The sequence below is a fragment of the Lepidothrix coronata genome, unplaced genomic scaffold, assembly GCF_001604755.1.
Source record: "Lepidothrix coronata isolate B3197 unplaced genomic scaffold, Lepidothrix_coronata-1.0 Scaffold0, whole genome shotgun sequence".
Classification (NCBI taxonomy): domain Eukaryota; kingdom Metazoa; phylum Chordata; class Aves; order Passeriformes; family Pipridae; genus Lepidothrix; species Lepidothrix coronata.
The window spans coordinates 5,639,666-5,667,659 of NW_016690180.1; the positions used below are offsets into that span (position 1 = coordinate 5,639,666).

Sequence of the window (27,994 nt, forward strand, 5' to 3'; positions counted from 1 at the left end):
GGGGGGACGACACGGACGACACGTGTGTAAAAAAATTAGTTAAATCTCGAAATCCTTTCCTCCAGGGGTGGGTCAGCACCGGAGGGGCGACTCCCGGCTCGGTGGGCAGTGTTTTTAAGAGGATCCTCTCAATTTGCAAAAATGTGCCGCGGCGCTTTTTTTGGATGGTCTAAGGTTGGGGTGGGGTTTTTTGCTCTTCCTCGCCTCCTCTCCTTTCTCCTTCCCTCTCAGGCTAGCCCTGGGCGGCGGGGGGGTTTGCCCTCCGCATCCCCCCCGCCTCCGCGGCCACCTTCCCCGCGTTCCTCACCTGCACCCCCGGGGCGGTGGCGGCTCCATCCCGATCCCGCCGCGGAGGCGGTGCTTGGCCGCGCCGGGCCGGGCCGGGCCGCGGGGGGAGCCCCCGGCGGAGCGGTGCGGAGGGGAGCCTCCCCGCGCCTCTCCGCCGGGGGCCACCCCGATCCGCGGGTCCCGATCACTCACATCCCCGCAAGCAGGAGGAGGGCGGGGAAAAAAAAAAAAAAAAAAAAGAAGGCCGGGTTATCAATTCCCTGTTAACTCTTCTCCTTGCGGTCTTGTCTTATCCCTTGGGCGTCTTCTGCGAGGAGGGTGGTGCTGATGGAGATGATGGTGGCAGTGGGATGCTCCGTCAAGGGAGGGGAGGGGGGGGAGCAGCAGGGTCCCCGAGGTCCTCTAAACCTAGGTTGATGGGAGCCGTGCTGTCTCTGCTGGTGGCAAAAGCAGCCAAGGAGGATTAGCCCTTGCTCATTTAAAGGTTAAGCTCAAAGCTAACCTTTGTGACTCGGTCCTGTCTGCAAGTCTTCCTATCCTGTGAGCCGTGAGAGTGAACAATTGCTTTCTCCCCCTACTCCAGCACCGATTCCTATTAAAGCAGTCTAAAAATGGCAGATTGTTTCTATACTTTCATATACTTACAGGTGTTTATGAGACAAGTAGACAAACCACCAGCCAGGACACCGATACATTTAGCACTATAAACATGAGCTAAAGAGATAGTCCTGTCCCAAGACCTTATAAATTACGTAGAAGAGATGACAGATAAAGAAGAAGGCGATGAAACAACACCAGCTAGTATGAAAGGGAGGGAACTCAGCATAGCATTGCACAGAGTACTGAAGGTATTGAACTATGCGCTGTTACACATAGTCTTTTGCTCAAATCAATTTTAAAGGTACCAGGAGACAAGATTATGGGGAACATAACTATGTATTGATGGGATTTTCAAAACTGCTAAAGTGACTTAAGAACACGCATTCCTTTTATTTTGACAATCCCATGTGAACTAAAGGATTCAGGGGAAGATTATAAGGATAACATGAGAATAACTACACTGAAGACACATAAACCTAATATTTGTACCAACCCTAATAAATGTACCAAAGTACAGTACTCCATTACCATGGAGTAATGAGGAAACTTTTGGTCTCCATTATCAAGGTATCGGACAGCTAAATAACAATTAACCATCTTAACACCTCCAAAGAGCTTTGACTAATCTGTAAGACATGAATATCCTTTACATTGTGTTGACTTGTCCCTGTTATTCCATACCTCCATGTACATCTGCTAATTTAATTCTGTAATGTAGAGTCAGCTAAATTGGCTGGCGCAGACAAATTAGGGTCTGCCATTCCCACACTCTTTCAGATATCTTTTTTGCATGGTGAGGTTATATATGCTGTATTCTTCCTTCAGGTTAAATTCCTCAAGTGTGAATACCACCTGGTCCGTGTTACTTGTTGACATAATCACTGACTTATTTTAAAAGCTCTTCAGTTTGAAATAACTGCCTCAAGTTCAACCTTCTTAGAAAAAGATTCTGATGTAGACTCTTGAAACTCTCCTGTGGTGAATTCATGCAGACTTTCCCCTTACTACCTAATCTTTTCTGGACACTCCTTAAAACTACAATTATATATTGCTCCTATAGATCCTCTGCACACTTCCTGCTTCTGATGCGTTTGAAACAGATGTTAGTCATGTAACTTAATGCACTTTAGGTAAAAAAAAACCAACAAATTTACTAAGGTCTCATCATGGTATACAAATTTAGGTAGAATGAAAATAGAGTACTTTTTCCTTTGAAGTACTATGCATCTACATTTACATAATAAATTGCAGTCCATACCAATTTAACAATTGCTCCCTAAACAATTAAAAGACCTCATCAAAATCAATTTTTTCTATATTAAAAATTATTTAGGTCACTAAATTAAGTGACCAAAGGTTGTGAAAGCCAGAAGGCTGCCCATGAAACCTTAATTCAGACCTCTTGTGCATGGTGTATTGTAACCCTGTACTTAATTATGAGCTTGTCTGCAGAACACCAGGCTCAATTTGGAACATTTGAAATTTTGTAGTGGCAAGCATGTGAGACTGGCTAATTATGTCACCTCCTGTGTTCCTATCCATTTATTCCTTTACTCACTAGGGTCTCTCTTGTGCTCATCCCTGATCATCTCTCAACGTGGAGATTTCTCTTTCCCCGGCCTGTCTGAAACCCTTACCCTTAGACAACCACTTAGTAGTCAATCAGGTAAAGTTTGTTACCATAGAGTCACAGAAATTGCTAATTATTCCTTCAAAGGTTATTTGTGATTTTTCTCCAAAGTTGAGGAAAAAAAATTAAAAGGAATAAAAACAAACAAGAAAAAAAAAGAGATTGAAAAACAAGGAAACAAAAGTTTCCAGGTTGAAGCAGTAAAGAAATAAGGAATTGAGGTCAGTCTTCCTGATATCACAGACCTGTCTTCTTACAAAGGATCAGCTCTCAAATTACAAGCTTTACAAAGAGACAGTTGTAGCTGAAAGCAAAAGGAAGCATTAAGTTGCCTGATGCCTTGGAGGGGAAGGATCATGATGCATTTATAAATAAAGCTGCAGTGTGTGGACATTCTGGAAAACTGATGATTTTGTTTTTAGTTTTGTGATAAAAACTCTACTTTCTGGCTGCTTCTCTTGGAAAAAGGCCTCACCAGGCCAGGTTGGTGAATTTGCTCTTCCCATAGAATTATGTTACTGTCAAACTGTAATGTTGTTTTAAAAAGTTTTCCAGCAGAACTAACAAAATTGAAGCATTGGTGTTTATGATACTACTACAGTGCACTAAAAGCAGTATTTCCACTCATTTATGGGAAATTTTAGACCTGAAAAGGCTAAAGCAATAACTATTCAATTTTCTTTTTTTTTTCTGGAACATGAAAATTCAAAGAAAATTTGAGCTAGAAAAACATATTATTTTCTAAATGAAATGGAAATACTGCTTTTAGTCCACTGTAGTAGTATCACAAACAACACTGTTTCCATTTTCCAGTCAATCTCAATATCACAAAACTTATATTTCCAAAAGAGTTGCTAAAAATGGTAGTTATTCTCTTGAGTGCTTGTGCCTTTCTGACCCTTTCCCATACACTGTCTTTGCAATCATTAGCAGTATAAACTTGATTTCTTAAATAAAAATCAGATTGTCTTCTTGTTATTTTCTTCCAGGAGTTTTAATAATTAAAAAAAATCCTCAAAATTGTGATAATACTCTATGCGGAGCCATGCTGCAGGGTACAATGGATTTATTTTGAATGGGATAAGAAAGCAGAACTAATTTACTGAAAGTAAGGCACATTAAAGTGCAGTAAAATCAAACACTCATGACTTGAGGCACAGAACTGCGCAGATATTTTTTCCTATAGGCTTACTATGGAGGCAAGTTCGTATCGTGGGAGATTTTAAATGTGTGGCCTTCAAAACCTACCACACAGAGCTGCTGTGGGGATTAACTGGTTAAGACTTGCAAAGTGCTTTGAAGCTTATAAGGCATTAAGTTGCATAAGTGCTAAGCACTATTATTTAATACTTAAGTATTATAACCAAGCTTTACAGGACAACTCACATTCACCTCACTAGAACGAGTCTTCGTGATTTCACTACAGTTGTCACAAGAGGTAAAGCAAGCAGAACAGACCACAACAGAGGGAAATTCCTTTCTTGTTTCATGATCAGAGACTAAAGATACAACTGTAACGGTGTTGTAGAAAAATTAACTGAAAAATAGTTATTAGGAAATGCTATAGTAGAAATCTACATAAAAATGAAAGGCTCCTTAAGGTGCCAGTTCTGTCATTTGTACTTAAACTATGTTCTATCTTACCCAGGCCTCATAAGCCACCAGCGTGCCTGTAGCAAATGTGGATAGAGCCTTCCCAAATCTTCGTTCACGAAGCCTAGCCATGAATGATCTTACCCAGGCAGACCCATGGACTATTCTCCCAGAAGTACAACTCCAAACCCCAAACCCATAGCTGAGTGACAGTAGGGATGGGTAAAATTTGTACATTCTAAGTTGTACTCCATACATGTTTTAGCTTAGTTAAGTGAAAAATTTGGAAGAAAGATGAACACTGACTGTTGTCTTTATCAATCAGATTGAGAATACCTTTTTTTGATACAGTTGCTTTGTTGAGTTTAATTTTGGTATCAACCTTCTTCTCCCTTGTTTTGTAATGTCAGTTTTCCATAGCAGAAGTCGTCATTGGTATTTTTGTGGTAGCAAAAGGACAAAGCACTGGTTAATAAAATAACAATGCAAAACAGAGATAATATGATGTAATTTTGAGCCGAAGCATGTTAGAGACAGAGGAACAGAAGTGTTTCAGGACTGCAGACAGACACATACTGTAGAGGCTAGGGTGGCATATAGTGGCACCTTGAGCTGCATCCCATCATCTTGAAGTCACAAAGACCTTATTGGTATGCAGGGAAGGAGAGTTTGGTTTATTTACCTTACAAGGACTAATTATTATTCAATGGCAGTGTCTTTGCAGGACAAAACACTGAGTACTTAACTTTTCTTGTCTATGCAACAGCGCTGCAGACATTTCACAAGGACAGACTTTTCAAGTATATGCATTTCCTCTCTGTGGCTAAAAACAAAGATTACTTTCCTATAGTGTTTTGACATTTTGATCTGAGGTTAAGTATATAATACAAATTCATTTCACTGAAAGTCTCCAGTATGATCTGAAATTCAGCTTTAGAGATAAGTAAAGGCAAAAGAGGGAAAACAGAAAGTGAATAGTGTGCTTGCACAACAGAGATTCATGTCCTTTCCTGGGTCAAGGAAGCTGCAGGCCCCTAATGCTCCTACTTCTCTTTGGAAAGCATATACTTCGCTTCCTCTATTAAATTACCAACAATCATTGGTAATTTAACACAGACCAAATTATTTGTCCCAAAACACAAATAAACTCCATGAAAAAGCCAGAGTTCAATTTAGCTTTCTAGACACTGATCTCTGGCACAGACTGGTTTAATTTAGACACAGCTTAAAACAGACTAGAACAGTGCAGTTCAGAGAAAAGGTTGTTCAGTGGCAAGTTTAACTCTACACACTCTTGTTGCACAGTGTCTTACCAGGCTTTTGAACAGCTGTCCCAGGAGATGTGGGAAACTGGAGATGGTACACTTTATTCAGATTCAGCTCCTTAAGTTCAAATGTGTTTGCTCAGAGATTCAGGGCTTCTTTGTTCTCAGCAGGTTTTGTAGGTTTTCCAACCTTTTATCTGAGGCTCTGCTCACATCCACAGTTGCTCACCCACCTCCAGGGTCACAGTGAAAGTGAAAAAAGCAACACAGCTGTAACATTGTTTTCTGTTGTCTTTTTAGGAACCTTTTTCTTTGAGTTCCTTACTGCCTTCTGTTTTGTTTAAAGAGTGTTAAATCATACAACGGCAGCTGTTCATTATTCATTTTAGATTCAAATTATGGGTTAGTTACACTGTTGCTCATACCAACAGTAAACTACTTGACCTGCATTAGTATTCCTAATGTTCATTTTGGCAAAAGTGAAATTATGTTTCTGAAAGAGCAGACATTTACCAGGTGCATTATAAATCTAGTTAGAATTTGAAAAAAATACAGTTGGCTCTTCTGATGCCTGAGTTACTGAGATTGAAAGATACAGTGACTGCTATCAATTTCACATTGCAGACCATCACACACACAGTTTGGAAACAGGTGTATGTGGCTCAGTTTTCATGTGATTTTAGTATAGCGAACAAGGAAAACTTAAACACTGTAAAAATAGAACCATCAAAAAATGTTTTCAAATGTTGCTTAAAACAGTGTCTGGTGTACAGGACACCAAAAAATACAACAAGCAAGCATCCCATCAGTCCCTCCATGCCATGGATCACACACCACTAAAAGGTGGTACATAAGTTTCATGCTGGCAGTAGCCACATGAGGCTACACAGTGGACAGTATTGAAAGATAGCATGTCCACAGCCTCCTCATATTCACAGCAGACCAAGATCCATTACAGCAAGACCATGTATGTCTTTCTTATCTTTTCCTTTTTTCAGCTGGCAGATGTGTTTAGAATAGGACCTTAAATACTGTCCTTCTGTGCTGAACTATCTACCTGAACTACTGCGAATATGTCAGATCTCTGGCGTCCTAAGCTCCCAGCAGAAACTATTTTCCTGGGGCTGTGGAGTCCACTGTTTTTTCTCCTTCATCCCTAGGGCTACTATTCTTCCCACATACCCACATCCTATAACTGTCAGGACCAAACAGACCACGGTCCAAAGCACTGAGCTCTGTTTTCTTATGCATCAACTTATTTCATGGGGGGCAGAGGGGGTCCTGGAGGTTAGTCTAATTTAACTCCTCCTGATCACCAGGAAGCAGAAAATATATGTGTTGTGCTCCAGATAGACCTTCTAGTCTAAAATGCATCAGAATTAGGAAAAGTCTCACTTTAGCGGCATATGTTTATAATGCGAATTTCTATCCTAAGTAGAGAAAAATGTTCTCTCTTGGCAAGAAAAGCTGTTAACATCAAAGAGTCTGAATTTGAGTTCTCAATATTTCTAAACTTATTCCCATGATATTCCTCCTGCATACTCAATCCAGTAAAAAGCTGAAAATGTTTCTTCTGCTCCTTTGTATTTAAAAAGAGATTGATGGAAAGGAATTTTTTTGCAAGCGGTATTTAGAGATGACTCGTAGATCCATTATATTCCAGGACCTTTTTCTGTTCCTTTACCTTTGCCCATTTTTAAGTTAAAGTAACAAAGTGAAATGTCTTATGGTTCATTGCAAATATCGAACTGATTTTATCTCCCTTCTTTTCAAGTTTAGTTTTATGAAAAGATATTTGGGGGAAAAAAAGGAACAAAAAAATGAAGAGAACATTACTAAAAATAAATTCAAGCAAAGAGCATGTGATGAAGAGTTGCAGAGCCTTCTCAGTCTGGAAAAACAGACTTAATAAAAAATGTGCCTTTTTCTCAACCCTATAACAATTAACTTAATATTAAGTACAAGCTTCTTAAGATCTGGGGAAAACTCCTATTATTGTTATGGGTCCCCCAACAGGGGGATGGGATGGGCAAATCTCTATCCATGTTTATCACATCCTCACCAAAAACTTGTCTCTCAATCCCTTCATTCCAGAGTCTAGCTTTCTGCACCCTCTTATGAGCAAGAGGAAACTCAGATTTACCCATGCAAGTGGAAATGGAAGTGAGTGCTGAAGAACAATGAAGTGTTATTCTGGAGAGCACACCTCAAATATCTTTCTCAAAGGCCATCTCTAACTTCAGATAATATCTTGTTCACAAAAGAGGGTCTCCAGCCAATGTTATGATAGATGTCTCATTCAGCGATCAGAAAGTCTTCAGAATTCAGCTTTGTAGGGCTGAAGAACAGACTGTATACCATATACTACCCAAAATCTGCTCCTAAATCCCTGTGCCCCCTCCCCTGGTCACAGAATTGCAGGTGTGCAGGTGTATGAAAGCACCCATAGGCTATCCTCTGGATAGGAATTAAGTCAATTATTAGGTCCTGGGAATCTTACTCTCTTTCTGTATCTGAAACTTTTCAATACGCTGTCCAAGAAGGAGAAAAGCCTTGGGGAAAATCCTGACAAGGCTTCTGAACTGCTATTACAGCCCCTTCCAGTTTCAGGTTACTTGAGGTTTAGGCAGAAAAGAACACAACCTCACTCAGAAATTTTTTATCTTCATTCCACGTAATAGCTCCCTCAGCCTTTCCTCCCAAAAAGACCTGCATGAACAGGGGGACCCACTGCAGTCACAGTGGCAGTAAGCATTGAGTTGCTATCCTGATGGCTAACAGCTTTCTTGGGTGGCAGTTTTAGTACTGGGAAATGGAATTATGGAACTAACTGCATTTTGAAGAGAGTTGCCCGTAATTTCCAGCTGTGTCTTTAACAGAGGTTTCAGCTTAATTGTTGACAACACTTTTCTTTTCTTTTTATAACAAATCGTCCTCCTGAATTTCACCTTTCATCTTGAAGAGGCACTTTCTTTATTTCACTAAAGCTGTAGGTTCACTTTTTTATACCTCTGAAGCGGGATCCTAATACAAGTAAGACCACCCAAAATACACAACAGAACTTCAGTAAACTTTGAAATGGTTAACCATTTTAGACTTACCCATACAGCTAGCTCACTTTCTGAGGACTTTCAGATTTCTCCTTTGGAAGCAAGCTGTTGTTGCCAGCAGGGAGGAGAAGCAAACATGTTTCTCTGTTGATCTCGCTTGGAGTTTTTAGGCTTTAAGAGAGTGACCAGTAGCAGGAAAAGCACCTGGCATAAGGAGTTAGAAAGATGTGGTTAAAATGCAGTACTCCCAACATCTTTAAATTGAAAAGCTGTGTAAAATGTTCTTCTTGAGCACTAGTTGATTTTAGGTCAGCATTTCTATGTTTTGACAGGAATTGCAACAAAGATCTGAAGGGAAATGTCTGGTCTGTACCAGGGAGGGTCAAGATGCTGAGTGTAATTGCTCTCAGAGAAGGACAAGGAGCAGGGAACTGCCTTACAGGAAAAATGCCCAGCCTGTGCTCTCCTCTGAGCCAAGCTCAGGAATTGTCTGGCAATATCATAACCAGCATCTGCCAAAATACTGCAGGAAGCATGCTAACAGCTATACAGCTTTGACAATGAAGAACAGTGGCTGAGCCCAAGCCCCCATTTTTCTTTAATTCTTGCTGGTATAGACGTAGACCAAGATCCTGTTTTCCTAAAAAGAATCCTATGTCCTGCTATCTCTGATGAGGCTTCAGCTCAGGCATATCCACCCCTCACAAACAAAAGCCATGTAAGACATGCCACAAAACAGATTTTTCTTTCCAGATCCAGTAGATTACATTGAGGCAATTGCTAATCACCTTAATGGACGACAAGCTCTGAAAGTTGCTCACTCATGGAAAATAATGAGTTAGTTGAAAACCAGAAGGAGGAATAAAGCTGTGACTAAAAGAACACTATGGCAAGAAGAACATTCCTGCTCTTATTTCCTATTTTCTACAGCTAGAAAATATGTTTCTGCTTGTACAGCATTATGATCATGTGTCATTCACAATCTTTACAGCTATCTCATGACTATCTTCTTACTGTAATGCAGACTTTAACCTTCTCTGGATATGCTTACACAGTAAATTATTCTGCTTCTACCAGTTTAACCACTACCAAGCACACTTGTCACATAGCTCTGCACTAGTTCTGCATCCACAGTGCAGATTTTTAGAGCTTGCTAACCACATCTCTCCACTTGGACAACATATACAATTCCCACTAAATCAGACAAATGGATGCTGCTGAGCCATCTGTTTGAAGATATGTTTAGTTATATAACCTAAGTTACAAGTATTTCCTCACAAATAAAGATATCTCAGCTTAGATGGCTACAGAGAGGGGACTGTGCACCTGAAATACCCCCACAAGACGGGAAAATACAATGTAGGAACTGTACAAGATCTGTGCCCTTCTGCAGCAGTTTGTGGAGGCCTGGCAGGATCCCTTAGGTCATCATGAATGGCACTGAAGTCTATACTTAGTCTAATGAACTGAACCCTACTGTCTTCATTTGAGTGAATGTCTAAGATCCCTTTAGTCAATATGAGATCTACTCAGACCTATTCTGAACTCAGCTGGAGTTCAGAAAGCAGAACAGATGGCAAAATATAGGATTTATGAGTATTTTTAAAAAAAATGTTCTTTTTGGTCAATTCAGAGTAAGAATCACAAGATCAGACTCTGTTCCCAAATTTGCACTTGCTACTAATGTGAAGTGCCCGTTAAGATTCTTGTGTGCTGCTTTAATAAATGCTTACAATCAGCACAACTAGAAATTTGACTTGCTTTCCTTGGTATATTACACAGTGATGAACTTTACATATTTGTGGAAGCACGTCATCATGGCTAGGCTTCGCGAACGAAGATTTGGGAAGGACTCTGCCCACACTTGCTACAAGCGTGGTGGTGGCTAAAAAGGTCAATATGAGAGAGACAAGATCGGTTGCAAAAGGCACAGCAGAAAGACTCCTTAGGTGGTATCAGCAAGACACGATTCTTTCTGCGTTGTCTTTTCTCCTTGAGAGTGATCCTGTGTGCGTTCTCAAAAGAAGCAGCAGCGTTATAGATGGTGTGTCTCCAGACCTCCCAACTGGAGGCCAGAGTAGACCAGTGATCATGATCAATATGGCCAAGGCAGAGATATTGCTTCAGGGAGTCCTTGAATCTTCTCTTCGGGGTTCCTCTCTCGCGGCAGCCGGTGGCAACTTCACCACAGAGCACGATCTTAGGGAGGTGATAGTCCTTCATCCTTGAGACGTGCCCTGCCCAACGCAGTTGTGTTCTCAGCAACATGGCCTCAATACTTGTGACTGCTGCCTGTTCTAGAACAGATGTATTAGTCACATAATCTGACCAGTGGATGTTTAGGATTGTACAGAGGCAGCGTGGATGGAAGCGTTCTAGGAGTCTCAGGTGGTGGCAGTAAATGACCCATGATTCAGATCCATATAAAAGAATAGCACAATGCCTCTGTAAACACTGATTTTTGTACTTTTCTTCAGGTGTTTATTTTGCCAAACCCTTTTATGGAGTTTTCTGAAAGCACTATATGCCTTTGCTAACCTGTTGTCTATCTCTCCATCAATCTTACCGTCTGAGGAGATGAGGCTACCTAGGTAATTAAGTTGCTGGACTGATTTGAGCTCTGATTCGCCAATGGTGATATGGGGATGAAGGAAGACTTCCTGAGGTGCAGGTTGATACAGAACTTCTGTCTTCTTTAAGCTGACTTCCAGCCCAAAGAGCTCAGCAGCCTCTGCAAAGCAGGATGTTAAACGCTGCAGAGCTATTTCTGTGTGGGCGACAAGGACGGCGGCGTCAGCGCAAAGCAGCTCTCGGACAAGATGGTTCAAGGTCTTAGTGTGGGCCTTCAGTCTCCTTAGGTTGAAAAGGCTTCCATCAGTACGGTATCGAATGTAGATACCGTCCTGATCATCAAGGTCTGCTGTGGCCCTTCGGAGCATCATGCTGAAAAAGATTGTGAATACGGTTGGTGCGAGAACGCAGCCTTGTTTCACACCATTCTTAATTAAAAAGGGCTCAGAAAGTGTGTTGCCATATCTGACTTGGCCATGCTGATCCTCATGAAGTAAGATGATAATTTTAAGGAACTTGGGGGGACATCCTAAACGTTCCAAAATCTGCCATAGACCTTTTCTGCTCACAGTGTTGAAAGCCTTGGTGAGATCAACAAAGGCTACACAGAGACCTTTGTTCTGTTCCCTACACTTCTCTTGCAGTTGTCTGAGAACAAATACCATGTCTGTGGTACTCCTGTTGGCTCTGAAACCACATTGGCTTTCAGGTAGAATTCCTTCTGCTATAGTGGGTATAGTCTGTTCAAAAGTATTCTTGCCAGGATTTTGCCAGTAATGGAGAGCAGAGTAATACCGCGGTAATTTGAACAGTCTGATTAATCTCCTTTCTTCTTATACAAAGTGATGATGACTGCCTCACTTTGTATAGGCGAACTAGGTAGTTTGCCTAGTTCCCAACAGCACACCACAAATTTGTGAAATTTAGCATGGAGCGCTTGGCCTCCGTGCTTCCAGACTTCAGGTAGAATTCCATCAACCCCAGCTGCTTTGTCAGTTTTCACCTGCTGTATGGCCTTAAGAGTTTCTCCCATAGTAGGGGCAATATCCAATTCATACTTCACCGGTTTTTGCGTAATGTACCGAATTGCTGAGTCTTGCACTACATGGCTAGTACTGAAAAAAGTCTGAAAATATTCAGACTATCGATTCAGAATGGAGGTTTTATCTGTCAGAAGCGTTTGACCATCTGCGCTGAGTAGAGGGCTTCAGACCTGGCATGTAGGCCCGTATGCTGTTTTCAGGGCTTCATAGAATTATCTGTAATCACCCATATCTGCGCATAATTGAGTTTTTTCTGCTAGATTGATCCACCACTTGTTCTGGATGTCACGGAGTTTCTGTTTGAGCTTGCTGCATGCAAGACGAAAGGCTGCTTTTCTTACATGACAAGATGGCAGTGCAAGGTGTGCTTGGTGAGTAGTTCTCTTCTTCCTCAACAATTCCTGGATCTCTTGATTGTTTTCATCAAACCAGTCCTTGTTCTTCTTGAAGGAGAACCCTAAGGATTCTTCAGAGGACTGCAGGATGCTATTTTTAATATGCTGCCAAAGTGTTTCAGGAGAGGGATCTATAGAATGATCTTCGAGCCTAGTTTGAAGATTTGCCTGGAATCTGTCTCTCACTGTGGCTGTTTGAAGATTGTTGTTATAGGTTAGGAAGTCAGGAAAATTTGTCTTTCCCCTGCCCCTCCCCCGCCTCCCGTAGGAAAGACGGAGTTTGAGTGGAAAAGGGGGAAGGGAGCCGATTAGGGTTACAAAAGATCTAGCTGAATTCCTGGCTAATGGGCCATCAGAGGCTTGGGAGAGCTGGCCATCCAGATGGGGAACTGAGCAGACTGCGTTGTTGGCTTCTCGGAGGGAATGGGGGGATGCGTGCAGGCATTTTGGGGAGAGGGACTGGGGGGTCTGGTTTCTTGGCTTCTCATCCTGGTCAGCTTGGACTGCTGGCTCTGACTTGCCTGGCTATCCTGCTCCCTGGATCTGCTGTGTTTCATCGGAGAGTTTGTGTGCCCGCAGGAGAGAAGGGGGCAGTTTTTGAGATGCCGTCACCCGAGACAGCGGTGAGTCCCCTGGGAGTGGACTGTTTCCCTTCCTTTTTTTTTTCCTCTCACTGAGGGAAGGGTCCCCCGTTTCCTCCTCAGCTCCTCCCGGGGTCCAGGACTGCTCCCTCCGGACCCCTCTCCCCGCATGGTGACTGCTGGGGCCCAACAGCGCCCCCTGCAGGCCACGACCGAGAACTGCAGGTCCTGCACCTTCAGCGATCCAACAGCGCCCCCTGCAGGCGATGATTAGGACTGCGCTAAAGGACAGAGAAGTGTTCATTCAGACTTTTTGTTTTTCTAGTACTACTGTCTAGGTTTTTTTGTGTTCTGTTACTGTTTTTTGCCAACATACATATATCTTTTAATAAAGGGTTGTTATTTCTTCTATTTTTCCACACTTCCTCGACTGAAGACCCTTAATTTTGCATTTACAATTGCTGAGAGAGAGAAGTTCGGTCTATCTCATAACTCATCCTCTTTAGCAAACATTCCAGTCTCATCAGACTGAGACAATTGTTAACTTGGAGTCTCCTCCTTGGGATACTGCCCCTTTTAGGTTTGAACTTAAGGTGGAAGTTAAGTTTACAGCACACAAGTCGATTCTCTGTTTGGCATTCTGCACTAGGCATCATGTGGGTATGATGGACATTGCGGACATCTCTCTGTCGCACCAAGACATAATCAATGAGGTGCCAACACTTAGATCTAGGATGCATCCAGGTTGTCTTTGGACTATTTTTATGCTGAAAGATAGTGTTAGTGATGGCGAGCTGTTGCTCCACACAGAATTCTAGCAGAAGGTGTCCATTATTGTTGCAGTTTCCAACACTATGCTTGCCTAAAACTCTTTTCCAGGCTTCAGAGTTCTTTCCTACTCTGGTGTTGAAATCACCAAGGATAACGATCTTATCATCTGCGGGAATCTTTTGGGTAAGGCGGCGCAAGTCGGTATAAAATTTATCTTTTTTGGCAGGGTCAGCTTGAAGAGTTGGGGCATATATACTAAAGAGGACAACATGTTGCTTGTTGTGTAGTGGAAGGTGTAGGGAGATAATGCGATCAGAATGACCTGTTGGCAGATTTTCAAGTTTAGGGACAATAGAGTTTTTTATCATGAAGCCAACTCCTGAAAGATGCCTTTCAGTTCTGGGTTTACCTGACCAAAAGAGTGTGTAACCGGCACCATGTTCTCTGAGGCTGCCTTCCTCATGGAGATGAATTTCACTGAGAGCAGCAATGTTGATGTTGAGACATGACAGTTCATGGGCAATTATGGCAGAACAGCGCTCAGGACATCCGCTATCCGCACTATCAAGCATGGTTCTGATGTTCCAACATGCAAGTGTCAATTTGGGTACACCTTTGAAGGCAGGTGTATGCCTTTGTTTCTTAGACTTTGTTTGACCACATCAGAAGATGCCCGTTGGCCGTGGTTAACCAACTGGGTGAAGGGTGGAGATGAGCTTTGGTTAAGCCACCTTTTTTAGGCCCCTCTCCGAGAGGAGCAAGTAGTGTTCTCCTTGAAAAAGGTTGCTTGGTCATTCAGGATGCTGCTGAAAGAGACTGTCATCTCCAAGGTCAGTCTCAGGCAACCAATGTCCTGAACCGCCTGCATGCAGGGTTGGGTCTGCGGCTTCCAGTGCACCTTTTACCTGCCATTTCGACCCTCACCCATTGCTACAGGGCTTTACAAATGTGGATATAACCCTTGAGCCTGCGCAGTAGATTTTTTAGGTGAGACGCAGCATGCGCAGAACCAGACCCACCCTTTAATACTAAGGTTCATCTGCCAGGGCCGAGCGAGCTTGGACACTGACAGCGAGGTCCTTAGGATGTAGGTTTAATTAGAGTGTCCTTCTCTTAGATGGATGGCCTTACAGGACTAAGCAAGCTCCATCTGCCCGGGTTTGGAATTAGAGTTGTCCTTCTCCTAGGATGACTACCAGAAGGCTAGTGAGCCCATCCTGCCCATGGACACATTTTTTATGTCCCTTCAGTTTTGACGTCTGGCATGGGAGACCCTGACGAAGGCATGTACCATCGCCAGCATAGCTCACAACTTCATAGGGGCACACAAGCTACTTCCCTACTAAAATGGTTAGGGCAAGCCTTTCACTCCCTACTTTTCCCCCAGCCACCTATACTCAAACCCAGGGATATTCCCAGGGACATTCCCTTGCCCTGAGCACCCTTTCAGGACGCTATACTTCCAACACAAACCGTTCCTGGGCAGTAGCCACAGGTGAGCTAAAACAAACTGTTCCGGTCCCTGCACCCACCCAGGGCTTGGGTACCTCCCATGGCCCCAGCCCAGCCTCAGCCACCCAACTCCCAGAGAAACCCATTACCCACCCTGACCTTACCTTCCTCCATCGTGTTACTACAGGTCTTCCCTCGTACTGCCCACCCGCGACCCTCCAAGCAGGACTGCCCCAGTCGTCCTCCCGCCGGTCTGGGGACCCCATGGTCCGCCAGACCTCCTCGCCCCCGAAGCATGTATTTCTTGGGTTTTAATACAACTTCGCAGTATCACTAGTTCTTGTATTTTTTGTATTACTGCACAGTTCCCTTTATATCATATAAATATATATGCCATATTTTAATAATAGAAACAAGCAATCAGAAATTTTCAGTGTTCTTCTCCAAGAGCCATGCTAATTTCCCTAGTTTCTGTTTGGTATTGTTACAAATAAAATGTTTTTACTTTGTATACATGTTCCACTTGTTCATTTAACTGTACTTTTCTGTTCTAAACAGACATTCAATCTGTACTCATCATGAAACACTCTTCAAGCATTGAGTAGTATGAGGGTTATAGCATCAGTCAGTAGTCTCATGATTCTGCCTTGTCTACTCAGCTCAGCTCTCACACTTCAAACTCTTACCTGAGACTGGAGATCAGTTTAGTCGACATCCCAGCCCAAAAGGCCCTCTACCCCAGGATGTAGGAACTGAATTCAGCCTTGTGGCAGAAAGGTAGATTGTGCCACACCTTTTAAGCATATCCTTATGTTTCTGTAACTTTTCCATAAGTATTGGTGACCTTATTTAGGAGTCTTGAGAGAAAGTGGCACTCTCATGGAGGAATATCATATGAACAAACTCTTCCAGAACTTGTGCTGGTGTTGCATGCAGGATGTACAGTTGTCAAGATCAAAGGATCGCCCTAAGGTCAATGCAAACTTTACATTCTGCTATGTACAAGCTTAGCTCAAAAAGGACTGACTGGCTGTTCCCAATGCAGGTAGCACGTATTTCTAAAGTGACTGTACACAGGGAAAAGGAAACCCGTTCCTGTGTTACACCTCCAAATCCCACAAGTTTATTGTTATTACTGCTTTACTTCCAAGAATTTTCAGGGCTCTACAGAAAAAATTGCATTTCAGCAATGGTTATGTGTTTGTCTACTCTGAGCAGAAGAGATGGCAAGTTTTGAAAGAAATTGCCTCAACTGGAGAAAAATTATTGGTCTGAAACACAAACTACTTGTTGGCCAGTGGCAGGCAGGTTCCTCATGTAACACTCTCCACTCTTAGGGACCATTATCCTGATGGGAATTCTCTGATCTCCAGAGAGCAGACTGTACATTCCCAGTCCAAGGCTGCCACTAGGACATCAACAGACAAGGAGACACAGGGACAAGATTTTCACCCACAGGGAGGCCCTTCTAATCAGCACTACAGCCTTTATAATGTCTTCACAAAGGAAGCCACATCTAGGAAACTGATTTTTGCTGCCAGGAAGTTTTATCCACCCAGTCCAAGTTTGGTCAATAATGTGCCACTGTTGTGCTGCTTCACTGATTACTTTTGCTTCCACAAAGTAGAAGTGAGTGCGCTCGCTCTTATCTGGCTACACTTCCTTTCTTTCAGAGATAACAAGGCTCCATGGAGAGGAAGACAACGTCAAAAAATCACAAGGTATCAGCCAAGACGAGGAGAACTGCCATTCCAGAGCATCTTCTCTCAGAACTAAGGTGCACTATTTGATACCACCATTTACCTGCAGCTTCTTCTTACACAAGCAGCTCCTACTTACCAGAAAATGCCTCAAAGCACCATCAAGCCATGAGCTATAAATCTATATTGCAGAACTTGGTGCATTCCTTTCTACTTAGGTACATACTTGTGATTATTATGCTCACTTCTACAAGGAGCAATTTTTTACTATCTGTAGTAAGGTAAACAATTAGCTTAAATATCTTTGAATATTTGATATTTTGTACAAAGTCTGGTAGAGAACATTTTAAATATAAACATTTACATTACACATATCAGTTATTGGTTTCCTCCTTTTATGTAAGAAGTCTTTATTAGTAAATACTTTCATTTTCCTTTATCTCACTTCTTTCAAAACTATAACACCTCTGTATTAGAAGACTGTATCCCTAGAATTTCAAATTTAAATACAGTGAAAACAATAAAATTCTAGTTTTTCTCCAGCCCACACAAATTCTCAAACCTAATGTTTAAAGAGCTATTCCTTTTGGCAACTTTTCAGTTTATTAGCCTTCTTATTCTAGGAATCTCAGGGAAGTGATTTTAGCAAATTAAATCCCATAAGCACACATTAAAAAAAAATATTTGCCATCTTGGTTACCATTTTAAATCATGATTGGATCACTCTGTTTACTTCCATTGTCAATAATTTTATTTTGGAAAGAATTTAAGAGAATATTAGCAGAATCTTTCCTTAGCAGTTTATTTGCCAATATTTTACTATTGTAGAGAAGTAGGACCTTATAGGTCCCTATTTAGCATTTCAATTTAAAAAAAAAAAAAGACACCTGTGATGGATTCATCTCTGTTAACTTGGTAGCTAAAACTAACTGACCAGGTGTACTTACCTACCTAACAGTACCTACCTACCTTTCATATGGATAGCAGGCAGCTCCATCAGGCAATTTGTCCCACTCTAAAAAAGGTGGGATCATCTGCCTTCCAGGGGTGTCTCATACTGTCTGCTAAAAGGCTAATTCAACAAATAAAATTGGAGCTCATGTTTAATGTGCTCCAATGATATGCTCAGATGACTCTGGTCAATTAAGTGGAATATAGCCCCAACAAAGCTATCTGATTTGAGTAAAAAAGATAATTAAGTGCAAGAGTACTGTTTTATACTTCTTCCAAAACCAGAAAGATAGCAAAAAGCAAATGCAGGGTCAGATTTCACTATCATCACTCACATTCAGTAGTGCTTCCTAGTTAAGTTGTTACCAAATCAAACCCATCTAAAGAAATTTAGCAAAACCAGCTGTTTGAGAGTAAACATAAATTATTGACATAGTTCGTATTTGGATGACTAAAGGGAGAGAACAAGTTGTTTATCCAAGGACCAAATTTAGACTGTCAATCAGAGTAGACTACTTAATACATCTGACGATTTGAACACAAGTCTCAAGTCTCCCTTGCTGTGTATAGTGCTATATATCTGCCCAGTTACAAGCCTGAAGTGCTTCTGCTAGTTCAGATAATTAAATTTTAAATCTAATGTTCATATGAATTTTTAACCTGCCATGAAAACCCAGGGCTCATAAATCATTTACAATAACACATGAAGGCATTCTTTGCCATCTCTGACCAATTCGTCCCTCAGATCAACAAAAATCCTTTCAGAACTTTGAGATAAGCTAATATATGCCTTTGTAAAATATGCCTTTTTACAGATCCAGAAAAGCTGGCTCTGCTTTATATGAAACACTTACATAGGCTTACCAGCAAAGATGGAAGGGGAAGTGGTACATATATACTCCTTAGGAAGGACCGTCTCAAAAAAGAAAATATAACATCCTTAAAGGCTAGACAGAGAAAGTTATTTTCCTTGACCATAAGAAGTATGGTGCCACCTGACCTAAAGAACAATCTTTGCTGTCATTACTGCTGATGTGGCAAGTTCTGTCTATTCTTTTGTTGGAATACTCATTTGTATCACCTTTGGAAGAAGGAACAGGCAACTTGGAAGGACTTCAAGAACATTGTGATATTATGCAGGGAGAAAATTAGAAGGGCCAAAGCCCAACTAGAACTTAATCTCGCTACTGCGGTAAAAGACAATAAAAAATGTTTCTATAAATAACATCAGCAACACAAGAAGCCTCTCCAGCCTTTACTGGACGCAGAGGGAAACACAGTGACAAAGGATGAAGAAAAGGCTGAGGTACACAATGTATTCTTTGCCTCAGTAAAGTCAGTAAGACCAGTACTCAGAGTATCCAGCCCACTGAGCTGGACACATGAATGGGAAGCAAAATGAAGTCCCCATAATTCAAAGGGAAATGGTCAACAACCTGCTACACCACTTAGACTCACACAAGTTCACGGGGCCAGATCGGATCCACCCAAGCGTACTAATGGAGCTGGTGGAAGTGCTCATTGAACCAGTTTCCATAATTAATTAGCAGTCCTGGCTAACTGAGAGGTCCCCATTTTCTGGAGTTTAGTAAATCGGATGCCCATCTACAAGAAGGGTGAGAAGGAGGATCTGGGGAACTACAGGTCTGTCAGCCCGACTTCAGTGCCAGGGAAGGTTTTGAAACAGATCATCTTGAGTGCCATCATGTGGCACATACAGGACAACCAAAGAATCAGACCCAGCCGTCAGAAAGGAAAGGCAGGTCCTGCTTGACAAACGTGATTGCCTTCTATGACAGCAGACTTCAGCAAAGCCTTTGATTCTGTCTCCCATAGCACTGTCCTGGAGAAACTGCCTGCTCATGGCTTGGATGGGTATACGCTTCGCTGGGTGAAAAACAGGCTGGATGGCCAGGCCCAGAGAGTGGTGGTGACAGAGTTACATCCAGCTGACAGCCAGTCACTAGTGTGTTCCCCAGGGGTCAGTGTTAGGGTCAGTTCTGTTTAATGTCTTTACTGACAATCTGGACAAGGGGATCAAGTGCAGCCTCAGTCAGTTCACAGATTACTCCAAGTTGGGTGGGAGTGTTCATCTGCTGGAGGGCAGGAAGGCTCTGCAGAGGGATCTGGACAGGTTGGATTGATGGGCCAAGGCCAATGGTATGAGATTCAATAAGACCAAGAGCTGGGTCCTGCATTGGGTCACAACAACCCCATACAATACTACATGTTTGGAGAAGAGTAACTGGAAAGCTGCCCAGTAGAAAAGGACCTTTGGTGGTGGTTGACATTGGGCTGAACATGAGCCAGCAGCGTGCCCAGGTGGCCAAGAAGGACTGTGGCATCCTGGTTTGTGTCAGTAACACTGTGGGCAGCAGGACCAGGGAAGGATTGTCCCCCTGTATTTGGCACTGGTGAGGCTGTACCTCAAATCTTGTATTCAGTTTTGGGTCCCTCACTACAAGAAAGACTCTGAGGTGCTGGAGCATGTCCAGAGATGGGCAAGGAAGCTAGTGAAGAGTCTGCAGCACAGGTTTTATGAGGAGAGCCTGAGGGAGCTGTGGTTGTTTAGTCTGGAGAAAAGGAGGCTCAGGGGGGACCTTATTGCTCTCTACAACCACCTGAAAGGAGGTTGAAGCCAGGTGGGGAGTCAGTCTCTTCTCCCAGATAACAAGTGACAGGACCAGAAGAAATAGCCTCAAGTTGCTCCAGCGGACGTTTAGATTGGATATTAGGAAAAAGCTTTTCTGGAAAGGTTTGTCAAACACTGGAACAGGCTGGCCAGGGAAGTGGTGGATTTCCATCCCTGGAAATGTCCAAAAGGCGGTGGATGTGACCCTTGGGGATATGGTTTACTGGTAAACACAGGGGTGCTGGGCCAATGGGTGGACTCGATCTTGGAGGTCTTTTTCAACCTTATTGATTCTATGGTTCTATAAAAGAAAAGGAGAACAGAAACATGTTGAAATATCACATTCTTTAGTCATTACTTTTCAAAGAAGTTTAGTTATAAAGATGTCCCCTACGAAGCAATCTACAGATGCATAAGTAATTTCACTGTAGACAGCTATGTTCATTTAGCATAAAGTATCAGTGACAGAAAGAAACAAAGAAATGTGAGTTTTCTCATCTTCTAGTGAGTTTTCAGTAACATTTTTGAAAAGAGAAGCAACTTCAGTTGTAGCTGCAGATAAAAATCCCTACTTTTAAAATCTGACAGAACAGTTCTCTTGTAACTTCCTGTCCCTGTGGTGGTTTCTGAGGGACAACATCTTGTTGTACAGCCTCAAACTGTTTTTTTCAACCCTTGCTTTCTACCACAAATGTTCTAGGTTGCATTTTCAGGAATGGCCATTACTCTCGGGATACAAGTCATTTGTTTTAGCCTTGTCTGCCTGTATATATATTTTAAGTCCCTAATGGCTCTGACATCAATATCTAACCCTTTGCTCACCATCTCGAGCAGAACTGCAACACACAGGGCTTAATATATTTACCAAGAAGATTGTGTCAGACAAACACTGAAAGACAGCTTTATTGATTCCCTGAATATAAGACTAAATTTTTGAAATAATGTGATTAGGTTTTTCCAGAAAATTCTCTATAGGTAAAGATCCAAATAGTTTACATTTGGAAATCTAACTCCTAGGAAGAGGTAGATTTTTTTTTCCCCTAAAACCACAAAATCCATTATTCACATTTTCCAGAAGCCAGCTGAGGACAAGAGCCATGTACTATCTTCTATGAATGCCATCCTTACGTGGTTAAATCTCACCAGATGCCAAATTGTTAGTGCCATGAGACAGATAAATGTCTAAAAGAGCAGAGCTTTCAATAATGAGCACTACATCTGTCTGAAGGAAGAAACCCCTCTGTATTCTCAGCCAAAGTCCCTTTGCTAAGGGACATTGCCTTCTGTCTTTGCCAGAGTATTGCCTTCTACTCTGCCAGAGTATTAGTCTAAATTTTCTGTCTTACCCCACTGCATAAACTGATTCTTAAAGTTCACATTAGCATCTTAGTAAAAAATATATAATTTCTTAATTGATAATATCCAGCAATTAGTTTTACACTTCAGTTTCATTTCATTATTTCTGTCAAATTATTGGAAAGAGTTAATAAGGTTTAAATATTTTAAATAAAATATGAGCCATTAATTATTTGCCTTATTTTATGCTAGAAATTATGCATCCAATTACAATGGAAAATTATCTACCAGTGTATCTGAGTCATTCTCCATGATGTTATCGTAGTTAGTAACAGCCTTACTGGGACTGTCCAGGGAATAAGAAATGCTAATGACATTGTCTGGCTCTGACTGGCCTCATAGTACTTTACAAAAATAAAAAGCTATTGTATGTAGCCTGTTTAAATCCAACATAGTAGAGCCTCATGAACAGAAGTTTAGAAAAATCCAAATGTGGCCTTTGCTATTTAAAGAATCTTGGAGACATTGAAGGAAAAATAATAATTTTAAAATGTGTGTTTGCTTTTTCAAGCTCTTCTGATTGCTTTGGCATGCTGGGAAGTAATAGAATTGTAACCACTGCAACGAAGCTTTCTTGAACAGAAACTGACATTCCTGACAAGTTGTTTTGATTTTTTCCTCTTCTTAATGTCCAATAGATTTGAACATAAATATGTAATTCACTGCAGAAAAAAGTGAAAGTCCTCAGACCTTTTATAAGAATAGTTTGGAACTGATGGGCTAATGGAATTTATTTTTCCTTAAACAAAAGAAGAAATCATATCTTACACATCATCTGACATTCAAACCAGTATTTTCTTTGCCCAGTCTCAACTAAAGCAGACAAAACTCTTAATATGACTAATTTTCCGTGATAGCCTACCTGCTATTTTCCAGCATTTTCCATGGGAGAGAAGCAGTGAGGAAGATTTTAATTGCAATATGTTATGGTTTGCATGTCAACAATGAGCAGGACAGCCTATTTTTCCTCAGAAAGAATTGTGAAGATTACTAGATACATGCAGCAGCTGCTTCTGAATCTGAGGAAAGGGTCTCAACAGGATATACCCAAAAAGTCTTCTGGAATTGAGACACAGAGTAAAGAGGTAAAAAAGGTAATAAATAGAGAAGGTAATGAGGAGGCTGTAGCTAACTCATGGAAAAAATGAACTTTACAGGGAAATAGGTCTCAATTTCTATACCATGCTTCAGGTATGTGCTATATGTTTCTTTTCATGAGAGCTGAGGATCTGCTGGAATCCTGCTAGTGGTGAAGACCTCACAGGCAGTTCTAAACATACAATAAAGGACCACATTTACATATTATATTCATTTACTACATGAAAATACATCATAGGAAAAAAGAAAGATGTCAGTTTGCTGTGATCTGTGTCATAAAGTTCTTCACAGTATTCCAAATGCTTTTTACAATATTTCATCCAATTCTCTGTGCAGTATTTTAATTTTAAGAAATCCTAGGATTCTCTCTCATTGGATATTGTCTGGAAATTAATTACTCATGGGTTCTTATCAAAGTTTTAAAAACATATCCTAGGGATTTATTGACAACCCTGAAAGAAACTTTGACTGCGCTCAAGCTAAGCAGTAAGGCAACTACGTTAACAGTTACATATTACACACATAACAGCTACATGTTACAGAGCCTGCTCACCTAGTACTTTCTCTAGTCTCCAAAAAAAATGCAAACAACCCAGTGACAATTGTGTCTCAATGCTATCTAATGCCAATAAACATCAGTGGCTAAATCCATGAAAAAAAAAGGTCTCCCACACAACCTCTACATAGAATTCAACTTGGCTTTCTAAGACCTGATACATCGTGCTTAGAAAGGACAAACACATATATTCTAAAATATTTTAGTTATTAAAAAAACTCTACCTTCAATTCTGATCCACAACCAGTATAACCAGAAAACCCTTTCCCTCAGTTGCTGTAGAATTATTGTTTCCTTAAGAATCTTTTACTTCTTACCTACATAGGGAGTTGCTTGGGTAGCTTCAGGAGTTTGGGATGTAGGACAAACCCAGTGTCACGGAGTCACGTGGACATGGCTTTCTATTTCCCAGCAAACTGACTAGGGCCACAGGGCTGCCTCAAGTCTGTTCCAAGTATTAGCACATCACTATCTAAGCTAAAAAGCAAAGTATACAAAAATAGCTTGTCATCTCCTTTCCCTTCAAAGAAACATTGTTCTTGTCCCTCTTTGAGTTTGAGGCTTGTCACCGTTGAACACTGTTGGCCAGCCCTGAACTCCAGCTAAGAGAGCCAGGTTGAGCTCATTCAGACATCTGTGTGTCTCTCTGCTGCATCTCCCAGTACGCCTGACTTTGACAAGATGTTTGACCAACAAGGAGCCAGCTAGCATCCAGCTGGGTCTCACAGCTCAGGCTCTGCTCCAGCTCAGAGCATCTGTTCTGCTCCAGATGAGCTGTCCCTCAAAGCAGAACAGCTGTACTCCTCTGACAGTCATTTCAACTAAAGCGCCTGCCCAGACACACTACAAGCCAAACCGGCAGTGAATAACAGAGGTAATTATAACAGGGCATTTCATCTCAACTCCTTCTTGTTACATGTTTCTGACATATACATCCCTCAAAAGAATTGGCCTCAGGCTACGTTATGGGATTCAGGTCCCATTTCAGGTTGTGTCTATACTCACTGTACACAAATAGTAGACTCTTATGGCTTCTCTCAGAAATGTGTATGTCACAAAATGTCTGTTTACTCCCACAGATCCAAGAGAAACTTCCCTGTCAAAGCGAGAGACCACAAAAACAGAAATAAAATACTGTATCAGGCTTCAGAACACCTTCATTGAAGAAGTGGGCAAGAGGCAACAGATTTCTTCCTGCTCCTTCTCCAATGTGTCCCACCACACTCCTGATTAATGTACAGCAGTCCTACAGCATGGACACAAGGCCACATCTAGTGATCAGAGGAAAATACAATATTCCAACATCAAACACATCAGGAAATATTTTGCTGACCTTTGTATTTGAAAGCACTAAGGACCTGTAGAATTAAGCTTTGAAAGCCTAGATTTACTCTTTGCTCCTCTTCAACCACTCTGAAGTCAGAACTACCAACACTAGAGAAATAACTACCAAATTTACAGGACTAAAAAGTCATGAACTTCGCTCTGTAACTGTTGAATGATAGTCACTATTCAAGTGAAGCAATTCACATGCATGAAGATTTTCATGTGTGTACATTTTGCAGAATCACAATTTATTGAGACATCCTAGTGAATAAGTATCTTCTGTTAAAATCCTTTTAAGCAGCTGTGTGAATGGATGTTAGCATGATTGGAATACAATTCCTCCGTGAGTTATCTTCACCGTTCTGCAAAGTAGAAATGCTATTACAAGAAGATAGTGCAAATGAACAATTAGATGCAGAGTTGCAGGTGATACGCCCAGATATTTCGGTATCTTTCTAGAGGGCGCATCATTATTACTGTCACCTTCCTGAGGGAAAAGGTGATTTATGTAGAACAATTATAAATGCAAGAATCTTAGGGTAACTCTTTCTTACGTTACTGTGATTCTCCTATGCATTTTGAAAATATCCAGTATTCAGCTCAGTTATATAAATTTCCCTTTAGATGGCAATCTTCAAGAGATTTCAGAGGAAGAGGTGGTTTTTGAAGTCTGTGCTTACGGACATGAAACGCGTTTTGCTGCACAGCCCTTCCTTAGCTGTGTTGCTTAATTTCAGGGCTCAATGCTGCTATTATCAACTAAATTGCATATTGTATCTACTTTAATAAAACCAAGTACATTCTTCTGGAATGGAGATATTTAAGCAAATCAAAATTATCTAGTGTCCTTGGTCTCATTATACCAACATAGCTCCCTTAGGCCCCCAAATAATGAGAAGAAATAAGGCGTAATGTCTGATATTCCCATGAGCTGATCCTGCTCATACAGCACCTGTATCCCTGCCTATCCCACCGTAAACCTGAGAAAACTGCACTGAGAACAGTGGGGCTAGACTGTGACCTTCCACTGCCACTATTCCATCTATAAGGTTAATTAAGAACTTACTTTCTAATAAAGAAGACTATATAAATATATATACCTGATCCATGGGCATTTTGCCTTTGTCATAATACGTAATACAATTTACACAAATACATGTTTTGTGCTGTAGACAAATAAATGTTGCTGTTTCTGACCCAGAGTTTCATGACAAAAAAAAATTGTCAAAAGAGTTATCCACTGCACACCAGCTTTGATATACTGTAGTTGACAGCATGTTAATTGTCTTCAGTTCCTCTACTGGTAAATTCAGTCACTTATATTCATTGCTGTACATAAGGATCTTCAATAATAATCACAAATCTTCGAAATCCTCAAGGCTTCTCCATTTTTATTTTTTATACATGAAAATATTAATGATATCCATAAATACAAAAATCATCAAGTAGAACTCTGAGTAAAGTATAATTTTTGAAAACAGCTTAAGTAATGAGTTCATTTTCAATAGACTTCCAAGGAGACTTCACAGAAATTTATTGAACAGAATACTTCTAAACACTGCAGCCATTGGCTTACATTTGGATCAAAGTACTCTAAGATTGCACAAACCTTACATTGGGGTCAATAATATTTCTAAATGTGGTATCAAATTTAAATAAGAACTGTAATTTTTTTACTTGGAAGCTTGGCATTATCTGGTAAAAGCAAACTACATCTTCAATGCACATATCCAGCACTGTGCATGAGGCAAAATAAGCAGCTTTCTGTGGAAGCCAAAGACAAGCTGATTTGTCTCCTAAATTTTCTACTTGGACTTTGAAAAGGACAAATTCTTTTACCTGGATAAACTGTGATTGGTAGAAGATTGAATTAGCAGCAGAAATGTCTTTAAATACATCATTAATTTTATTATTGCTACTTAAAACATTAGTCATCCTACCACGCTAACAGGTCACTGTATATTATCTACCATCTTGTCTAATACGCAATTTTTATGTCAGGTGGATGTAAAAAAAATAAGCAGTGATAACATTATTTCGTTCTAGCTGAGGAAGCCTTGGTTCGCTCTTTAAAGCAGTGTAGTACTTTGAAGTAAAAGGTAAACTTCTTATGATATTAAAGGCAACAGATTTTAGCCCAACATAGAGGACACAGGAAGTAATTCCTTTCCAGTATAACCAGAGGACAGAAATATACTATCCAAGAATAATTAGAGAACACTTAAAGTCAATTTGGTCTCATTAATATTCTTTTGTATATGAATTTATCACTTAAAATAATAAAACACAATAAATAATAATAGTTCTGAACATTCAACAATTTTTTTTTCTACAGCAGTATGCAAGAAGTGAGTGAGAAAAAGAGAGGGAAGAAGCTAATAATTACTACGGATGTAACACCCAAGAGGGAAGGGAAGGCCAAATCAATCCAACACTTAGATGCTCTAAAGTGACTTCAAAGTGAAGAGGGAATTATGCCCTATTATGTTTATTTAACATTATGAAAATGCTCTAAAATGTACTAAAAAACCCCACAGGTTTGGCATCACACCTACAAACAAGAACCATATGGCCCATAAGAACCATAACATTTGGAAAAATAATGACACAAAGTAAAAAAGAAAGAGATGAAAAACGGAGTAGAGAAGGTTTAGCTAATATCCACTGAACATCAGAACATCATGGGTAATTTGTTAAAGTACTGCAAGTCCTGGGCTTCCATTCAAGTGTGAGAGTTGATGACAGCTGAGCTAGCCAAGAGACTGTACTGGCAATCTAGGATTAGACTGTTTCCGAAAGAGCACAATCTGTAGGACCATATACCATGTGATTTCCCTTCCTCAACTTAAAAGCCCCCCATCTAAATAGGAAAAGCTCATATTCAAAACAAAATCTTTTGCAAGCCTCCCTTAAGTCCATCATCAGCTATTGTTCTAATATAAGAGTTTCACTTAGCCACTTCTATCAGCTCCTAGGTTCTCTCTCTTCTGTAAGAACAAGGACAATACATGGAAAAATAGAATAACTGAATCATGGAATTATTTAGGTTGGAAAAGACCTCTAAGTTCATTGAGTCCAATCATTAACCCAGCACTGCCAAGTCCACCACTAAACAGTGTCACTAAGCATGACATAA

The 27,994-nt window shown here is 40.9% G+C and overlaps 1 protein-coding gene across 4 annotated transcripts in view; it reads right to left on the reverse strand.

Annotated features, from left to right (window-relative positions):
• KIAA1456 (KIAA1456 ortholog) overlaps nt 1-27,994 on the reverse strand; it is a 126,077-nt gene that overhangs the window by 21,432 nt on the left and 76,651 nt on the right. For 2 of the 4 annotated variants that reach the window (XM_017807894.1, XM_017808060.1), the window contains one exon: nt 8,478-8,630. Coding sequence is in view for 1 of the 4 variants with exons in the window: in XM_017807818.1 (XP_017663307.1) it covers nt 308-336 (29 nt within the window). In the remaining 3 variants the exon portion in view is untranslated. Of the gene's footprint in view, nt 1-307; nt 378-5,424; nt 5,610-8,477; nt 8,631-27,994 lie in introns of those variants that run through there. The other 2 variants (XM_017807982.1, XM_017807818.1) reach the window with 2 other exon arrangements.